The 19,341-nt window shown below is 45.4% G+C and overlaps 1 protein-coding gene across 1 annotated transcript in view; it reads right to left on the bottom strand.

The window, feature by feature from the left end:
* The window catches only part of CSMD2 (CUB and Sushi multiple domains 2), a gene marked incomplete at both ends in the record, with an annotated part of 666,759 nt that overhangs the window by 52,014 nt on the left and 595,404 nt on the right, over positions 1-19,341 (bottom strand). The window contains 6 exon segments of the mRNA XM_082658204.1: positions 198-378; positions 380-443; positions 1,988-2,165; positions 3,857-4,051; positions 5,017-5,202; positions 17,408-17,596. Of these exon segments, the coding sequence (XP_082514330.1) occupies positions 198-378; positions 380-443; positions 1,988-2,165; positions 3,857-4,051; positions 5,017-5,202; positions 17,408-17,596 (993 nt within the window).

Genomic DNA, 19,341 nt, shown 5'->3' with positions numbered 1-19,341 from the left:
ATCACAAGGAAGAAAATAATAAAGATGAAAGCAATAATTAATGATGCAGAAAACTGAAAACAACAGCTGTAATTATTGTCTTTGAAAAACATTAACAAAACATACAAAAACCTCTAGCTAACCTAATCAAGACAACACAAGAGAAAGTCCACGTTGCACCTGAGCCCGTGACTAGGGAGAGTGGGTACCATACTTACGCACACAGAAAGGGGTCTTGCCTGACCAGTGATGATCCTGTTGGCAGATGCGCACAGACATGCCGATCAGGCGGAAGCCGGCGTTGCACTGGTACACCACGCTGCCCCGGTAGTTGTAGTTCTCCCCATTGATTTGCCCGTTGACGATGGGCTCAGGGGTCCCGCAGTGTCCAGCTTTGGTGGGATGTGGGAAAAGAGAGTAAATTGAAGAGGAGCTTATAGAAAATAAGGTGGGACTTGGTCAAATGAGGGGAGGGGGAGACATGGACGGTGGGGAAAAGGACCACCCATCGTTTTTCCCACCTCCCCCTGACTGCAGCATCCAGGACTGACTTCAGGAATCCTAGACGTGATAGAAGTGGTGTTGAAGACTTGGCAATCCCAAATCCCAAGGTTGCATTCCAAATGGCTACCCATCTCTGAGCTTTAGTTTCTGTGTCTGTACATGGGTAAGAAACGATCACTGTTACTGCCCTGCCTCTGGGAACGTCCCCCTCTTTTTCTCATCAGCCAGCATTTCCAGAGCATCGACTGCATGGGGGGCACCGTGGTCTCATTAAGGCAGTCAAAGCCTAGCTGTGAATGAGCTTATTTACAAAACAGAAACAGACTTACAGACTGACAGAACGGACTTATGGTTACCAGCGGGGACCCGGGAATGGGGTGGGGGTGGGGGGATAGTTAGGGAGTTTGGGATTGATGTGTACACACTGCTATATTCTAAATGGATAACCAACAAGGACCTACTGTATAGCACAGGGACCTCTGCTCAATATTACGTAACAACCTAAATGGGAAAAGAATTTGAAAAGGAATAAAAAAAATCTGGTCGTGTTGAAAATAACCATGTAAGACCAGGTGGCTCAGCTAAATTCATCCTTCTTTCTTGAGTGGCAAGGAACACAGATAATATAAACCTAGGTGAGTTATTTTTTTTAAATGGGGTTTAGGTAGAGTGAATTTCTCGTGTTTCCACTAGCATTTTTTGGCTCTGTTTGGAAATAACTCATGACTGTGTCTCTAACAGAGGCCTGAGACAGGGGGAGGGCAGTACTGTACACTCTGGAACAGACCGTCAGTCTATGCTGTTGGGTCTGTGTAGCTGGGACCCTCCTTTGGAGTTGAGGGGTCCAAGAAAGGTGTGAGAGAAGAGAGAACTTTAGTATCTAATGTTTAGGCAGGGACTGGATTAACCATGGGGGAAATGATAACTCTGTCCTCTGTAAGCCAGGTTGCTTTTTATGCTTTTGTCATACACTGACATATTTTTGTCATAAAACAAGCTAATGACAAAAATATTTATTTATTATATAATATAGTACATATAATATTGTATTTTTGTATACATATGTGTGTAAAATTTGCTGATACATATTGGGTTTGTCAAAAAGTTCCTCTGGGTTTTCCCCTAAGATCTTATGGAAAAACCAATAATATAAATGGTATTTTAGGTGTGCTGCAGGAATGTGTCTCTGTAAAGTGTCCCTGGAGGCAGAGACTGGGGCTTCACCCATCATACAAGGGCCAATAAGAAGGGGGTGTCTTTTTGATCAGAATGAGAGCCCCTCAAAGGTTTGTCTCCTCAGACTTGAAGTTCCTCTCATTCGTTTGGGCACTCCAAGGGAAGCTTGTTCAGGGTTTTGCTTATGGTAGATGCCAATAGCTGTTTGGATTAAGCATTTTATGACAGTAGGTAAAACAGTTCAGTTCAAAGATTGGAATGCAGCTTTGGAAAGATCTAACCTGTCCTGAGGAGGGGAAAAGGGACAGGAGAGGTCCAGGGAGGTCACTTACCGAGGCAGCGGACTTCGGAGCCACTCCAGAGCCCGTTGGCCATGCACTCTCGCACCCTGGAGCCCACCAGCGTGTACCCGGAGTTGCAGGAGAAGATGGCCGTCGCTCCGTAGACGGACAGGGTTCCGATGCGGTGCCCATTGGGCGGGATGGGGAGCTCTCCACAGGAGATGACTATAAAGACCACAAAATGCTCAGGAAGCCAGCCCTGAGAGACGGCCACAGAAGCCCTGCTGCTTCTGATTAGCAAGAATAATGACAAAAATAAGATCCGTTTAACCTACTCTAATGGGACTCTTGACCAGAATACGGGTCGCCACCTTGACTGCTGTGCTGTTACGCTGGGCCCGTAATTCTTAACTGGAGGTGTCGCCAGAAGCACCCGAGGAGCTTTAAAAATGTCCAGGCTGCACTCTGGACCCACGATTCACAATCTCTGGAGATATGGCCCAAGCGTGTGTATTAAAGAAAACCAAAACTCCTCAGGGGTTTTGGATGTGCACCCTTGTTAGGAACCACGGCGCCAGAGAGATGGCGACTCTGTGGTGTGCCCCTCGGCGTCCAGGGCAGACACTGCCAGGCACTGCCCTTGTGCTCTCTGCCGAGCCCAGCAGCAGCCCTACACTCGTTCTCCACACAGCACTGCGGACGGCCCCTGGCTGCACTGAGACGTGAGCGCCTTCATTGTAAGGAAGCTATGCCACGCTCGTGACTCCTACTCTGTCACATACATGGTTCCACTTCGGAGTCTGGACTTGGATGAACAAAGGTAACAGTGTCTTGGGTCATAGGTGTTGGGAAGATACCACTCCTCCTACCCAGTCTCAAATGTCCCCCTGTGCCCTAAGTGATCTCCTGCTGTCCCTTCACAAACACTTACTTCCTCTATCACATCTTTACTGATTCAGTAAATAGCATCAGAATATCCCTACTGGTGGATGCTGTGCTGACCCACTCAGACCCCCTTTTAGGACTGAAGGACTTCTTCCCCCAGCTGCTGGCAAACACCCCTTGCTGTGAGCCCTCTTCAGACCGCCTTGGTTAAAGAGTCCTCCCACCTAAGGTCATGCTCTCTTCCCGGGGCAGCCTGCACCCAGTGTTTGGTCAGTGTGGAAGTATAAAGGCCTCCTGCCCTAACTTGTGACAATTCTGAAGGGCCACCAAGATTCAGAGCTCTTTGCAGGGTCAGCTGAGGCCTTCTCTGATACTGCATCAGAGATCACCTTCTCCATCTTCCCAGCCCCACCTCTTCTCCTCCTCTTGCCTCCCCTCACTCTCCCCTTCCCTTCCCTTCCCCAGGTGGTGATCCCAAGGGCATTCCCGAACAAACCTCCATCTCAGAGGTGCTTCCCAGGGACCCTGACCTTTGAAACTATCTTAAAGAACCAAAGAAAAACAACTTACAGTGGAGAAGAGGCAGGCACACATAGGTGGCCTGGTCCCTTGCGCTATATTCATTCCCCCTATACACACTCCCATTATAGGTCTTATCACACTTTGTTATCCTTGCTTCTTTATTTGTCTGCCCCTCCAGTAGACTCTCAGCTCCTTGTAGGCAGGAACCACAACCTTTTCTCCTCATACCTCTACAATACCTGGTATGAATGTGCAGTAAATGAATTAGTGGATGCTCACCTGGACAGAGGCAGCTTTTTAATAAGATGACAAGATGCTGAGAAGTGCTTCCTTAAAGGAATAGGCCTCCCCCCAGCTCCTGGTTCTAGGCGAGTGATCAGAAGGGGGTTCACTGCAGTCCCTGGCTATACTCCTCTTCTCCCCCCCCACCCCCAATTCAGCCCAGGTATGAGACGGCTCAGGGTGTAGGCACTGTGCCAAACTGGCCCACCCTGCCCTCCTGGGCTTACTTTGGCAGGTGGGCATAGAGTTGCCGAGGCTCCACTTGCCATTGGCCTGACAGCGGATGACCCTCTGGCCAGTGTAGTAGTAGCCAGGGTCACAGATGAGCATCAGCTGCGCCTGGAACTGGTACTGCGTCTCAAAGATGAGCCTCCATCGGCCGTGTTCCACACTGATGCTGCTGACGTCGGGACAGGTCACAGCTGGGGAGGTAAAAAGTGGAGAGGATTAATAAATTAATTATGGAAGACGCTGACAACCCAGAGCTGGGGACTGGGAGACCGTAACGCAGTAATGATGAATCCAAGAGCCGTTCGTCCCCAGGCAGGTGTGGTCAATGAGTGAAGTGAGCCGGGGGGGGAATCAGCAAGCTGGGGTGGGCAGATCTGCCAAATTAAAAAAGAAAGGGAGGGCTTCCCTGGTGGCGCAGTGGTTGAGAGTCCGCCTGCCAATGCAGGGGACATGGGTTCGTGCCCCAGTCCGCAAAGATCCCACATGCCGCAGAGCGGCTGAGCCCGTGAGCCATAGCCGCCAAAAAAAAAAAAAAAAAAGAAAGGGAGGTGGCACTCAGTCAGTGTTGACTGTGGATGTGAGACTGCAAATTCCAATTGGTCAGATCTGCCTTTTTCAAGAGAAGCTAGAAATATGAATTTTTATGTAAAATTTTCTGATTTTAAAACGTTGGGAAGAAATTCAAAAATTTTTAATAAAGCACTGCATAGGCCAAAGAACCAAAGCAAAACAAAAACAAAAACACAAAACCTTGTATCTTCAGACTAGATATAGCCCATTAGGCTGCCAGTGTGTGACTCTGGCCTTAAAACCGAAGTATATCTCTGTTATTTTGGAGTTCCGTGATCAAAGGACATTCATGCCAACTTTCTGACAGTTTTTCCACCTAAAAGGAAGTGGACCAGTCATTCCTACATTCTGTGATGGTTTATGGAAACATCTCAGGGAGCAATGGTCTATCAGTGCTTTGAAGCAGTTTCAAATGGGAACCCAGGTTGGTAGATGGCAGTACCCACTTGTCTCAGCTCTCTGAGTCCCCAGCTTCCATGGCCATGTCTTTTCCCATTGCTGGATTTTTAGCTCGCTCCTTGCAGGAGTCTTTTCAGCTGCTTATCCAGCCCTTTGACACACCCCCCTCCTCTACCCAAGGACTCACGGACACACTGTGCGGGGACATTGTGGTTGCTCCATAGGCCTGTCTCCAGACATTCTGCTGTGGCCTCGGCACCTGCCTGGAGGTGGTAGCCTTCGCTGCAGCTGTACACAGCCTTGGTCCCCACCGTGTACTCTTTGCCAAACACCATTCCGTTCTTGGGGGCCTCAGGAAGCCCACAGGAAAGAGCTAGTGGAGGAAAAAAATGTCATGAGCATGTCTGCTTCAAGGATGGTGTTCTGAGAACATATTTTTATCTTTCCTCTCCCTTGAGGCCCTAATAAAATGATAGTAAAGACTAATAAGAGGGAAAAGCCTCATAACAAAAAAGAAAATGGGAAGATCAGTAGAGGAGATGAAAAAAAAAAGCTTTGGAAGATGAACTGCACATAGAAGTGTGTTGATGGATTAAATGGAGTTGAGAAGCTGCAGCACAAAATATACAGGAGGGAGCTATGGAGTGAGACCAGTTCTCCATCCCTTCCCACAAACACAGTGTAGAGACATTCAGGCGGCCATTCTCCAAACTAAACAGAGAGGGTTTTCTTACCCACTGAAGGAAAAAAAAGAAAAAAAAAAAAAAAAAAAAAGGAAAGAACTCCCTTGAGAGAATTAGAGATGCTATGGTAGAAGTAGGCATCCTGGAATAAAGCTCTTTTAATCCTTAAATATAAAGGCTCTCAGCCTAAAGCCTGCCCCTCTGTCTGCTTATCTCTGCCACATACTCAACTCAACTTCTTATTCATGGGAGAGACCTAGTGGGCAATGACAGCTGCATATAATAACAGCAGAGGTAATGCACATCTGTTACCTGGAAAAATCAACCTAGCCTTTACTTTGAAATATGAACAATTAAAGATCACTATACAAATGAAAAACACCAGCAGCATGAAAGTGATAAACAAAGATAAGATTAAAAATAGAAAGAAAAGTCTCCTTTAGGAAACAGAACTAACTCAGGTAAAAGAAAACATATAACTTTAAACTTCTCATCTTGAGAAAGTCAAGGTGACGTATAATAAAATGAGAAGAGAGGGCTTTGAAAAGAGAACAACAAAAAGTGAACAAGGAAGGGCTCTGTTAAGTTAAAAATAGGATCACCAAAATAAGCATTAAAAAGAAGGGGTGGAAATTGTAGACAAAGATATGGCTGCCTGCCGTTGCAGCCATCTCAGCCCTACAGCCACCCCCAACGGTGAGCGCTAAGGGAGCTCAGGATGGAGACAATAGGCTGCCCCCTCAGCCACAGCAGCGGCCCTTGACAGTGCACCCTGAGGGGATTCAGGAATGGAAAGAACAGGATGCTGGCCCTAGATAGTTAAGGTGCATTTCAAAGGAATGATTTCAATGGGCCCCGACTCTGGCATCTTGTACAGAGAAAAGCGCTAAACTCATTAACCTGAGAGGTCTGGTTTTCTTTAATTAACAGTAATCTTTTGCTGTCCTGACCACCTGGTTTTTGTTGCAAAAACTCCTATACATCCTGGCTCTTCCCTTGCCACCTCGGAGCAGTCCCTCAGAGCTATCTGAGAGGCTGTCTTCTGGGCTTAAGTCTGTTGAATAAAAACATAATTTTCAACTTTTAGGCTGTGAAATAAAATTCATATTTTATGCAAGACAAGAAAAACTTAAACAAAAAATTTTCTGCCTAGTGTGCATGGTATATCTGCCTTATGTCTCGACAAAACCTCCCCCATTGTCAGACATACCTGCTCAACCATAAAGAGCTACATTCTCCTACCATCAACAAGGCAACCTCTTAAAAGATAACATTCCTCTTGATCTTGTGAGGGGCCACGATGACATTTAGGTCTGGTTTGTGTAAACTGTCAATAATACGTCATTTAACGTAGAGCCCTCTGCTCCAAAAAACTTATATAACTCTGACATCTAACGGGTGGAACAGTTCTCAGAGCTTTCTGAGATGCTGTTTCTGGGTTATAATCCTCACATCTGGCTCGAATAAAATTTTCCACTTCTTTCATTGATTGACTATCGATTAATTTTTGTCGACAAGGTTGTGCATTTTTTTTCAGTCGACAGTTTTAATGACTGACGAAGAGACCTAGAGCAGACTTCTCTCCTTCACCTGAACTCTACGAGGGTCTGGAATCTGCACCAGCAGAGGCCTCTGGCGCCCATCCGCCTCCTCGGAGAATCCAGACAAATTCGGGTGAATCTCTCCTGGTTCTTGGAGCTCCTGATTATTGGTTGAAGATCCTGAGTTTTATTTGGTGGTGTCTAACAGGTACCTGCCTCCGCATTTGAAAGATACTAGGAGAGCCCAGTTGAAAGACACTGGGATTTGCTCAGTCGAAAGATGCTGAGGGGTCTGGGCTGAGTGGTCAGGGAGGAGGCTGACCTGACGTTTTCCCTCAAATCAGCTGCCTATGCGAGAACGTGTTGGGATAAAAGTGCAAATATTACATGAGAGTTTTTAGCTCCAAAGAAGGGACATCTCCTCCTGGCCGAGAAGGGCATTCTCAGGCAACTGAGAAACTTGCAGGAGTGGTGGAGGCAAGTCCTCACACTGTGCAGTGGTCCCACGGGGATGCAACAGGAAGAGCCAATTTTGACTGCATGTTGGATCTGTTTCTTTGACTTTAGCCTCTGCTTTTCGTTACTTTCTTTCTTTCTTTTTCTTTTTTTTTTTTTTTTTTTTTTTTTTTTTTTGCGGTACGCGGGCCTCTCGCTGCTGTGGCCTCTCCCGTTGCGGTGCACAGGCTCTGGACGCGCAGGCTCAGCGGCCATGGCTCACGGGCCCAGCCGCTCCGCGGCATGTGGGATCTTCCCGGACTGGGGCACAAACCCGTGTCCCCTGCATCAGCAGGCGGACTGTCAACCACTGCGCCACCAGGGAAGCCCTGCTTTCGTTCTTATAATCATACATCATGGCCTCTCTCAGGGAACCCTGCCCACCTGTGAATGGCTGCAAGAAAGAAGAAATTAACACTTCCCCTCCCCGAGGCTGGCCATTCCAGGAGATGTTTTGCAAGACTGATGGCCCTTCTTACTTTACTTCCTCCCCGCCTCTCCCTCTCTAGTCTACCTTTTTACTTTACTTCCCTCTCTCATTCTATAAAAGAAATTGACATCCAGACTCTGATAAGATGGCTTTTTGGGGGCCCTAGTCCTCCATCTTCTCGGTCTGCCGCCTTTCCGAATAAAGTCGTATTCCTTGCCTCAGCCCCTCGTCTCCCGATTTATCGGCCAGTTGTGCGGTGAGCAGAGTGAGCTTGGACTCGGTAACAAATCTGGCTGAGCCAGCTGGGAACCTTGCTGCTCGTGGCTAGCAGGTCCCCGTTGGGGAATATCGGGGCGAGGCCCTAGCAGCTGCCAGGATCATTTGTCCTGAGGCTCTTCCCTTCAAAGTTCCCTGAAGCAGCACCGGCTACCCCAGCACTGGGCAGTTGAAGCAAGGAACCGACAAACTTCTACGAGTTGACGGACTCGATTTTGGAGGTTAAGTCGCTCTGGCGTGCACACAGGGAACACATTCCCCCCTCTGTTTGGGCTTTTCCTTTATGGGACAAGCCAATTTGGTTGGGGTACCCTGGCGGAGAGGGGAATCTTTGTTGGACTCTACCTGATTTTGGGAACGGGTCCGTTGGGAACTAGTTCGTTGGTTTTGATCTTGGTTTTGTTTTGGTTTTGTGTGCATCGATGCTAGAATTTGTTTGTGCCTTTTGTGTTGGAATTTGCGTCTTTTGTGTTTTGGTGTTATCAAACTTATAAAAATGGGAAATACTCCATCTATCCCGAGAGACAGCCCTCTGAGGAGTATATTAGATAAATGGGCAAAACATAGCCGTGAGCCTATGACTAAGAAAGACATGATATACTCTTGTAATAGGGTGTGGACCCAAAATATGTTAGGATCAGAAGAACGATGGCCTCTATATGGCTCACTCAGTTATACGATCTCGCAGCTAGAAGTGTTTTGCAAAAGAGCAGGGAAAAGAGATGAGATTCCGTATGTAGAATCATTTATGTTATTGGATCAGGAGGAAAAGGAGTCAGAGGGCTGCCACTTTATGGTGCAGCGATCTGAAAGAAAACCTAAGAAGGAACGTATTCTACAGGGGGAAGAGGGAGAAAATTAGAGTGGGGACATGTTATTTCAAAACGTAACCCCCCCTCCAGCCTATCCAGCTCCCCCAGTGGCTGAGCAGGCTTCACCAGCAGGTGTTCCACCTGCACCCCCCATGCTGCCAACATATTCACCACCTCCTGGTTCCCCTACCCATGGGGATCCAATAGCAGTTTCTATAGTAACCCCTGCAGCACAGGAACCTGGTTTAGTATCACCATCTAAGACCCAATAGAGCAACCAATTTGGACCGGGAGCCACTTCTGCAGCAGGGCAATTTCCCTTGCGCCGATATCCTGTAAGAGGCCAGGGGACTCCCTTAGACTTGAGGCGTCCAATTCTAATTTCCCCTCAGGAGCCCCGGGTAACTTTGACAGTGGGGAACAAGTTGACTGACTTTCTAATAGATATGGGTGCCACATATTCTGTGGTAAACACCAAGGTGGCACAGAAAACTTCTCAGCCTATCCCGGTCAAGGGAGTTTCTGGAGAAATACAAAACCGTTCATTCTTACAACCTCAGAATGCCAACTAGGGGACCTCACCCTACAGGGCCATGGGTCCCGAACATATGTGGATCCCTCCTACCCCAAGGTACCGGACCTTTTGGCTATGTATTTCATGGCCCAGTCTGCCCCAGACATCAGGAGCAAAATTCAGAAAGCAACTGCTGGTCCTCAGACTCCAATGAACGATTTGTTCCAATGGGCTTATTTGGTTTTCAATAATAGGGATACGGCCGAAACGGCTGAATGTAAGAACCCAGAGAAATATGAAAAAGGCCCGAAAGATTGTAATGGCTTTGTCTGCTCAGAGACCAACAAAGGGGAAACAAAGTCATCCTAGGAGAAACTTGCCTGTATCTTTGAGATGCAAATGTCCTATCTGGTCTTCTCAGGAACCCTTAACTCTGCCATCTTTTTAAAATGTAAATTTTGAAAAAGAGGGTAAAGTAATTTAGAACCTGTTTTCCATAAATATTAGTAAAAAGGGTTTAGCCATCTAGACAAGTGAGGTTGATTGGTTCCATCTGCCAGAAACCCAATTTTAATCCAACCTCGTTTGTAAATTGATGGGTTTTACCTTGCTGTACCCGACTCAGGGCTGAAATTTTGAAATGAGAGCTATGATATCTCTCTGTTTGTGTGTTTGTATGTGTCTTTGTCTTTGGATAACATTGCTATGGTTAATCTGTAAATGATCTCTATTTAATTGGCTTAAAGAAAAGTAAGTGCTTAGAAAGCAAACAATTCTAAATACAAGAGAAATTAAGATAAATGAGTTTTCAGGTTCACGTGAACTGGGAAATATTTAGTATTAAATTAATACCTGGTATTAACGTTTGTTTGTTGATCTAATTAATATAGGCATATCTTTAGAGCCATCAACATTAAGTATAATACTTTCACTGCACCTAGGTTTAATAGAAGTTAAATAAAATCGTGTTATACCTGTTGAAAATTTGTCAGCAAGAGAAATAACTTGATATGATGAAACTTTAAAGTAAATGGAAACGAGATAAGAGCTTTTAGGTAAACTCTATAAGAATAATTATGTTCTAAAAATCATCTAAAATACTCTCTCCAGATTTTGGTAACTATTACTTGTCTCTTGGTTTTCACTAGAAATTAAGGTTTTTAAGAGTCGGGGATTCTAATTTAAATATATAATTAAAGCTATTGAAAATAATAAAACATTTCAGTATGGTAGAATGTGTGCTTTCAGTTAAGAAGGTATGAGGAATGGAATTACATTTTACTGAGAAAGTTTTATACAAGGTCAGGATTAACTAAATTTAGATTGAAGTTAACTAAGTAAATGGATTCTGTTAAGTAAGCTAATACAAGACAAATTTGATCTCTCTCTGTTAGAAGTGATCCTTTTTGATAACAGATTGTATGAGTCTCTGTGCCCTTAGGTGATCCGTATTTGTTTTCTTTTAATCATTTTGTGACTTTGGTTAAATGAATAAGTATTGTTTCACAGTGACCTATGATCCTGTTGTGTTTTTTTGTTTGTTTGTTTGTTTTTGTTTTTGCGGTGGTGCGGGTCTCTCACTGTTGTGGCCTCTCCAGTTGTAGAGCACAGGCTCCGGATGCGCAGGCTCAGCGGCCATGGCTCACGGGTCCAGCCGCTCCGCGGCATGTGGGATCTTCCCGGACCGGGGCATGAACCCGTGTCCCCTGCATCGGCAGGCGGACTCTCAACCACTGCACCACCAGGGAAGCCCCCCTGTTGTGTTTTAAAACATTTTTGATATTTTTAGCAAACTTCCCAAATATCAAAATCTGACTAAAGCCTTTTAGCCTCCAGCTGACTCTGGGATACTTTGAAACAGCATCTCTGAGACATCTCAGAGAGGAATGTCAAACTAAGTTTATTTGGTATGTTAAATTACTTCAAAAACATTGTCAAGTGATTGGAGATGAACCTTAGGTTATAGAATATTTAATATAGATATTCCAAAATTTATACAGAATCCTTAACAGCTAATATGATGTCCTGATATGTTATCAATTATAATTCTAGTTATTCTAAAATGTTATATGTCACAGAAATATCAGTTTTCTGCTATTTGCATTGTACTCAAATCTTTAACCATGCTATTTTAAGTTTTGTCCTGATGCTTTAACAAAATGAAGATTTTCAAGAAGACTCATAAAAAGGAACTTTTTGACAAATATAAGTTTCTGATAGCCTTCAGATAATATCACTGGATTGGGTGACAAATGACAAAACTAATGGAAAACCTGATAACTTCAACTGGATCAACAGGAATTAATCAATGAACTAGTAAATATGGGACTGAATGAACTGGTAAATATGAGTTATAACTTTATGACTTTGGGAAATATACTGGCTTTAATCTTTGTTTTTCAGAAAAAAACCTTTTCTCTTATGCTATGACCTACAACAAGTTGATAAAGTATGCCTTTGTAAACAAAGATGAAACATTTATCTTTTTCTCTCTACCGGGTTGATCCTGCCAGTAGCATATGCTTATCTCAAAGATTAAGCCATGCATGTCTAAGTATGCCTGGCCAGTACAGTGAAACTGTGGATGGCTCAGTAAATCAGTTATGGTTCCTTTGGTCACTCGTTATTGGAACTGGAATTACAACTAGTAATATATATATACTTATATATATCGTATACACTTATACGTATATCGTATATACTTATACGATTATACTAATCGTTTTAATTTGTTCTTTGTTTCCAAATTTTTTGTGCTTTGTGTGTCCCTGCTGCACTACGTCTTTGTCAGTGTTACTAGCTGCATTACTTATATCCTGTCTATTTCATAAGACTGTTGTCTCTTACAGTGCCTAGTGTGTAACCAGGCCCCCAGCAAAACTTCTCACATTTATAACATAAAATAGTTGTAATAGTGATTCTACGTATGGGAAGAAGCAACAAGGGAAAATGTCTCCTGATCATAATTAGACAGAGGATCCAGAGAATCTTTAATTATCAATAGGGCCTAATCCAAAAATTAGCACCCGGAGTGGCGTATCAACAATTTTCGCCTGACCTGGGATGAGCCTCCCAGCACTGTGGGACAAAATTTGATCAAGACATGTCTCCCAAATATTGGTCAAATTCCCCTCCAACGTCAGCCGGTGAACCCTGAGGAAACTCAGGAAAGAGAAGAATACCTGCCATCTAGCAGGCATCAGACTGCAGCCATTTCCTATGGTGAGCCGTGAAGAAACTCAGAATGTGAAAACACAGGATACAGACCCCAGATGGCTGTGGTACATATCAAAGGAAAGATTTCAGTGAGCCCAGACACTTGCAGCTTCTCCTACATAGAAAAACGCTAAATTTTTTAACTTGAGATGTGGCCTCCCAGGCTTGAAGACCTCAAAATTCCCGATAACTCTCAACTTGCTAGGTTGTGAATATTTTTTAAGTCTACAGGTGTAAAGCAGACACTTCCGAAGAGGAACAAAAGAAGACAAATCTCATCATTTGGATCACTGGCACCAATGGCGGACACTCCCAGAAAGATCCATCTGACTGAGCAGTTAGAATGGTGGTCACCCCTTTCCCACAAGATTGTGGAATGCACATTCACAGTGGGGAACTGTAACAGGGAAGAGCCAATTTTGACTCCATGTTGGATCTGTTTCTTGGACTTCAGCCTTTATAATCGTACATCATGGCCTGCCTCAGGGAACCCTGCCCACCTGTGAATGGCTGCAAGAAAGAAGAAATTAACACTTCCCCTCCCCGAGGCTGGCCATTCCAGGAGATGTTTTGCAAGACTGATGGCCCTTTTTACTTTACTTCCCTCTCTGATTCTATAAAAGGAACTGGCATCCAGACCCCATAAGATGGTGTTTTGGAGACCCTGGTCCAACATCTCCTCAGGCTGCCAAACTTCCGAATAAAGTCGTATTGTTGCCTCAGCACCTCGTCTCCTGATTTATTGGCCTGTCGTGGGGCAAGCAGAGCGAGCTTGGACTTGCTAACAGGGAAACCAACTCATTTTAATTAAACAACTTTCTCTGCACGAATAAGAACCGGCCGTTCCGTGATCTGAGCACCCACAGTGCTCGGGAGGGAGAATCCGAGACATGAAGAGGAGCTGAAACAACTCAAGGGTAGAAACCTAGAGGCATTAAGATCGTAAGCAGCACATTGGCCCACCACACAATTCCACTAGGAACTTTTATCCTCAACAAATTCAACTTTAAAGTGGGAAGTAGAGTCTCTCAAACAGAAAAAACGAGGGGCATCAGAAAGCCAAACTCCAGCTAACACCCCAGCCAGATTCATGTCTTATACTTGCAAGTACCTAATTAATCGGGAAAATTATATCAAAGGAGATCTCAACCTAAAATGGCCAATATAGGGCTCTTTTATTGCATATGCCGTTAAGTTAAAAAAAAGCCGGCTTGATAAAATATCTTTTCAGAATTCTGACCTTAAAAAAACAAAAGCTCGGGGCTTCCCTGGTGGCGCAGTGGTTGAGAGTCCGCCTGCCGATGCAGGGGACACGGGTTCGTGCCCCGGTCCGGGAAGATCCCACATTCTGCGGAGCGGCTGGGCCCGTGAGCCATGGCCGCTGAGCCTGCGCGTCCGGAGCCTGTGCTCCGCAACAGAAGAGGCCACAACAGTGAGAGGCCCGTGTACCGAAAAAAACAAAAACAAAAAACCCCCCAAAAAACCCAAAAGCTCTTCTAGGGGGAACTTGCATTTCTCTTCCTGTGTCTTTGAGGTGTAAATCTTCTACCTGATCTTCTTAGGTGTTTTGTGTGTGTGTGTGTGTGTGTTTTCAAAAATTGGTCTCTGCCATCTGAGAGGTGCACATATGATATACATCTGGCAATCAAGGAGACTGGGATTCTGAGCCGTCTTCTGTCTGACTGTGCCGACTCTCGGAGGCTTTTGCCGTCTTCACCTGTGTTGCATCAGTCTGTACAGTGAAGACCTTTACTTTCTTAGACTGTTTTGGGGAGTAAACTTTCTAGATCTTGTGAAGGCTGCATCCTTCACACTTTCTTATGGGGATGCCTCTTGCGTCTTATTGATTTGAATCCACTATTTACATATATCTCATTAATGGCCAGATTATGGATCCTTTAAATTGGAGGAACTTCTAAACTGATCAATGTTTAGAGAACTTTCATTATGAAGCGTTGTTTTATTGGTACCTTTGGGGGTGGGGGAAACAAATTAGAAGGTGGAAAAATATATAATGGTTAACCTAAGAACTCCTTTAATTTAAAACAGACAAACAAAAACTGGTCTGGGAAGCCTTATTTCTGGTCTCTGATTCCCCTCAATGGGTCTAACAGATGCTAATAAAAACATTAGAATAACTGAGAGGCTATCTTCCGGGCTTAATTCTGCCAAATAAAACATAATTCTCAACTTTTAGGCTGTGCATTTTTTTTCAGTCGACAAAATGAAAAGTAAATGAAATTTCCCAGAATATAGACCAAAAAGACAGAGACTGAAAATGAGAGAGAAAAGGACTGGAAACACAGGGAATCAGCCCAGGAGGTCCAGCAGGTCTGGGCTGCAGGAAAAGAGAACAGAGAAAGTGGAGGGGATGGAATGATCATAGATGGAGCTGGAGAGAGACAGTGTTCAGATTGAAAGGTGCCAAAGGCAGCTCATCTCACTGCCCCTCCCTGGCCCTTCTCTCTTGGATAACTGAGAGGACAGAAGGTAACCTCTTAGCCTGAGAGACTACCAGGCTGTCTAGTGATCTCCATCACACACCACAGTCCCCCAAACCCAGAGGGACACCTCCCGTGGGTAGGAGAGGAGGGGGGAGAATCACAAAGTACCTGAAAGCTTGTGGTGGAATGAGGCCTCTGAGGGAGAGAATGCGTAGTGAGAGAACGGGCAGGGGAAGGAGAGAGAAAGCGTTAGGATGCATAGACTCTCCAGTGTGCTGCGTTTGTCAGTGGAGAAGCATGGTTTGGAAAGCAGCAGCAGGGAAAGGGAAGCATGCCAGGACTTTCGCCCTGGGTTCTGTGGGAAATAGGGGATGAGCCCCCTCCCCTGAAAGGGCCACAGCATCTGTGTTCTCAGATGAGAGCCACAGTCTCCGTGGAGGAAGGAAGTGAAGAGCGCCTTCTGGGCGGTGACTGAGGGTGTATACTTGTTGGCCATGGAACCAGGATTCCAGAGAGCACGGAGGGAATGGCAGAGAGGGAGGGCATCGGAGAGGAACGGGGGCTGGGGCTGGGGATGGAGAGAAGCAGCACAGAGCAGTGTGGGGATGAGTGGACAGAACTTGGTTTTGGGAAGTGACAAAAGATAGAGGTGAGAGGCCTGGTTGCTTCCAACTAGAACTTTGGGAAAAAGACTTGTCTGTGTGGATACAGTTAGAAAAATGGAAACTGAAGCCAAGACGTTTGCCACTTGTGGACAATCAGTTCTCTGTGAACGTTGCTTAAAGCATTAAAGAGAATATCAATGATGCACTGCTTCTGTTCTTTGAGAAAGCTCAGGCACAGGCCCGAGAAGGTTGTGAGGGTCAGAGATGACAGACGTCATTAAAAAAGTACGTCACCATGCTGGGAACCAAAACACAAGAACCTCAACCTTAAGTGATTTCTTGTTTTTGTCTATATAATTGGTAAATTTTTTCTTTCTTTTTTAAAATGCAGTATATGTTGAGAATCTGGGAGGAAAGACAACAAGCTGCTGGTGGAGGTATAAGTGAAGACAAACTTTTTGGACGGCAACCAGTATCAAAAGCTGTAGACTTTGTATACGTATGATTCAATAATCTCATTTCTGGGAATTTATTTTAAGGAAATAAATATGGATGATCCCAAAGACGGAATTATAAGGATTTTAACAGCAGCATTGTTTATAGTAGCAAAAAATACAGAAAGTCAAATGACCAACAGTAGGATGATACTTGAATAAATGACAGTTTTTCTATAATGCTACACAACCATTGCAAATATTGATGACTAAGTGTATTTAATCACGTGATAGATGCTAACAAAATATGAAGAGATTTGTACACCAATAACGCCATTTTTATAAACAATATATGAACGACCAAAGGAAATGTTAACAGCAGTGATTTCAGTTGTTGGGGTTATAGGTCATTTTCACTTTTTCTTTCTATTATCTATAGTTTCTTTTTTCTTCTTCAGATTTCTAGTCTGAATGTATATTACTTTAAGGAAAATAAAATCCCATAAATGATCAAAAGCAACACACGCAAACTTCCTGGTATATATCACGTGCTTGATCGCTGATGACTGTGTAGGTGATGGTCACTGTTCACCCTGCTTCCCTCTGCCCCTCGTCTCCTCCCACCGGACCTGGTACTTCTGCCAGCCCCAATTGCTTTGCATATTTTGTGATCTCTCTCAGAGTCTGTGGTTTTGCAAACGCTTTTGCTGTTGCCTAGAATGTTTTCCTTGCCAATGCCTGGCCCCCAACTTTCCTTGTTCTATGAACCCAAGCAACCCCTCTTCTGGAAGCCCCCTAGCTGTACAGGAGCAGGTAGGTCCCCTCTTAACCTTGGGCTCCCACAGTACTGTTTGCGCTCCGGATACAGCACTTCCTTCCTCTGTCATTTGGCATTTTTGTGGCTACATAGCCGTCTCCCTCCCTTCCCTGAAAACACTGACGCTGTGTTTTACACACCTGTGTATCCCCAGGGCTTCAGATATTACGGATCCTCAGTATATGTCTGCTGAAAGAATGAATTAATTATCTATGAGGAAGCCCACATTTGGAAGTGATTGGTCCTGGGACAAGCCCAAGTTGCGGGTAGGACCCAAGCCACCTGTCACCTCTTTCCCACCTGCTTCTCACCTTGACAGAGAGGAATGGCCTCGCTCCACAGGTGGTAGCCCTGGGGGTGCCGGGTGCAAATGGCCATGCTGTGTCCCACCAACCGGTAGCCGGCGTTGCAGCCAAAGTGGATGGAGCCTCCAGGCTGGGTGGTGGTCTGGCCCAGAAGGAAGCCATGGAGCGGAGCCCTGGGCAGGCTGCAGTAGGGAGCTGGATAACGAGATGAGGGTCAGGGGACCACACACAGCGGGAAGACAGAGGTGGTCCTTCATGCAGGCCCCGCCCCCTTGCTTCTCCCTCTCTGTCCCTATCTTCAGCACTGCCAGGTCCACTGCTAGTGAGGAGGTTGATACTGAAAAGCAGCCAGTTTAGGAAAGCCAAAGAAAAGAAAAGGAAAGAAAGGAAAGGAAAAGAGAAGGGAAGGATAAGGAAGGAAAACAGGAAAGGAAAGAGAAGAAAACAAGAAAAAAACAGCTCCATGAAGCACTGGGTCCCCTTTGCACCTGGAGGCAGCACTAGTTGTGCAGCTGAGTTCAGGCTCTCGAATCCCACCATATCCCAAAGGGACACAGAAAATAGAACCCCATGGGGTTGGTTCCAGAAGGGTGTGACCGCAGGGGCGAGGCCTCTGGAGTCAGGGCTGTGCTCAAGTCCCATTTCCCACCTTTCCACAGTTCTGTGACTTGGGACAAATCACTGAGGCGCTTCCAGGTCCATTTTCCTCACCTGTGTATTGCGATTGGCAATGCCTCCCTCATAGGTTTTGGGACAATTTAAATGGGATCGTGTCTGTAAAACCCCCAGCCCAGTGCAGGGCACTCAGTGCTCAGTAAATGGTCCCTGTCCTGCTTTCTGCTGTGTGTGGAGGATGGGGGGAGAGAGAGCTGTGGCAACCCAGGGCATCAAACCCACAGTCCTAATTCCCCCTCGACATCTGGCTTCAACTTATTTCATTCATTTATTCAACAGACAGATAGCGAGTGTCTATTATATGCTAGGTGCTGTTCTAAGTGCTGGGAATACAACAGTGAAGAGAACAGACAAAAACCCCAGCCTTAGAGAACTTGGCAATAAAAACCTCTGCCAGGGATGCTCGGGGGAAGTTCTGTGAGGCCGGGAAAGAGGGATGACCAAAGGAGCACAGAGAGCAAGCCTGTTCATCTGCTCTAAGAGTCCCTGGCATGAGATCAAGGTAGGATGAAGATGACAGGACCCTTCCTGCATCCTCCCCACAGTATGGTCCTCTGGCCTCTTACGTGATCACATCCCTCTGCTGGTGAAATGGATGTGTTAAACACCTCTTTCCAAGCCAGAAACGCTTCCTTACTTCTGCTTTGCCACCTGTGTCCTGTTTATGTGGTATCTACAAGTCTACCTCGGTCAAGAACAAGAATCTCAGTTATAAAATATACTTAGTCCCAGTGATAGAGGCATGTGCAAAGTACACGACTCTACTGTATTTCCATTAAGGACTCATTGTTTCACCATGTAATTAATTCACTTCCTATGTGGCGTATGTATTGTAATTATAACTGACTCATTACCCACAAATAGGTGATTAAGCTTTAAAAACATCAAGGGAAGCACAACTCCTTAATGGCTTTTAGTTCAGAGTTTAGCAACTAGCATAGTGAAATGCTCCTAAATTGCTTTATTTCTCTTTTGTGTTAGTAGCTTCTAGGAACTCAGCCTGAACCTCCCTGACAGATGGCTTAAGGTCTCTTTTCCATCATGAGGAAACCGAGGCCTGAAGAGGTTGAGTGACAGAGCCGACTGCTGACCCTGGGGGGGCGTGAAGGTACCCTCCTTCTTGTGTGCGTGGGGGAAAGGAATTTGGGGTCCACTTTGCAGAGGAAATGGACGCTGAGATAGTAAAGCTCCTTCTCCTCCCAGGCTCCCCTCAGCTTCATCTGGCTGGTCCCCCCCAACCCCCAAAGCCATACCTAAGAGTTTCT

Source organism: Grampus griseus (genome assembly GCF_964374135.1).
Source record: "Grampus griseus genome assembly, chromosome: 1".
Taxonomy (NCBI): domain Eukaryota; kingdom Metazoa; phylum Chordata; class Mammalia; order Artiodactyla; family Delphinidae; genus Grampus; species Grampus griseus.
This window is presented reverse-complemented; position numbering and strand designations above follow the sequence as displayed.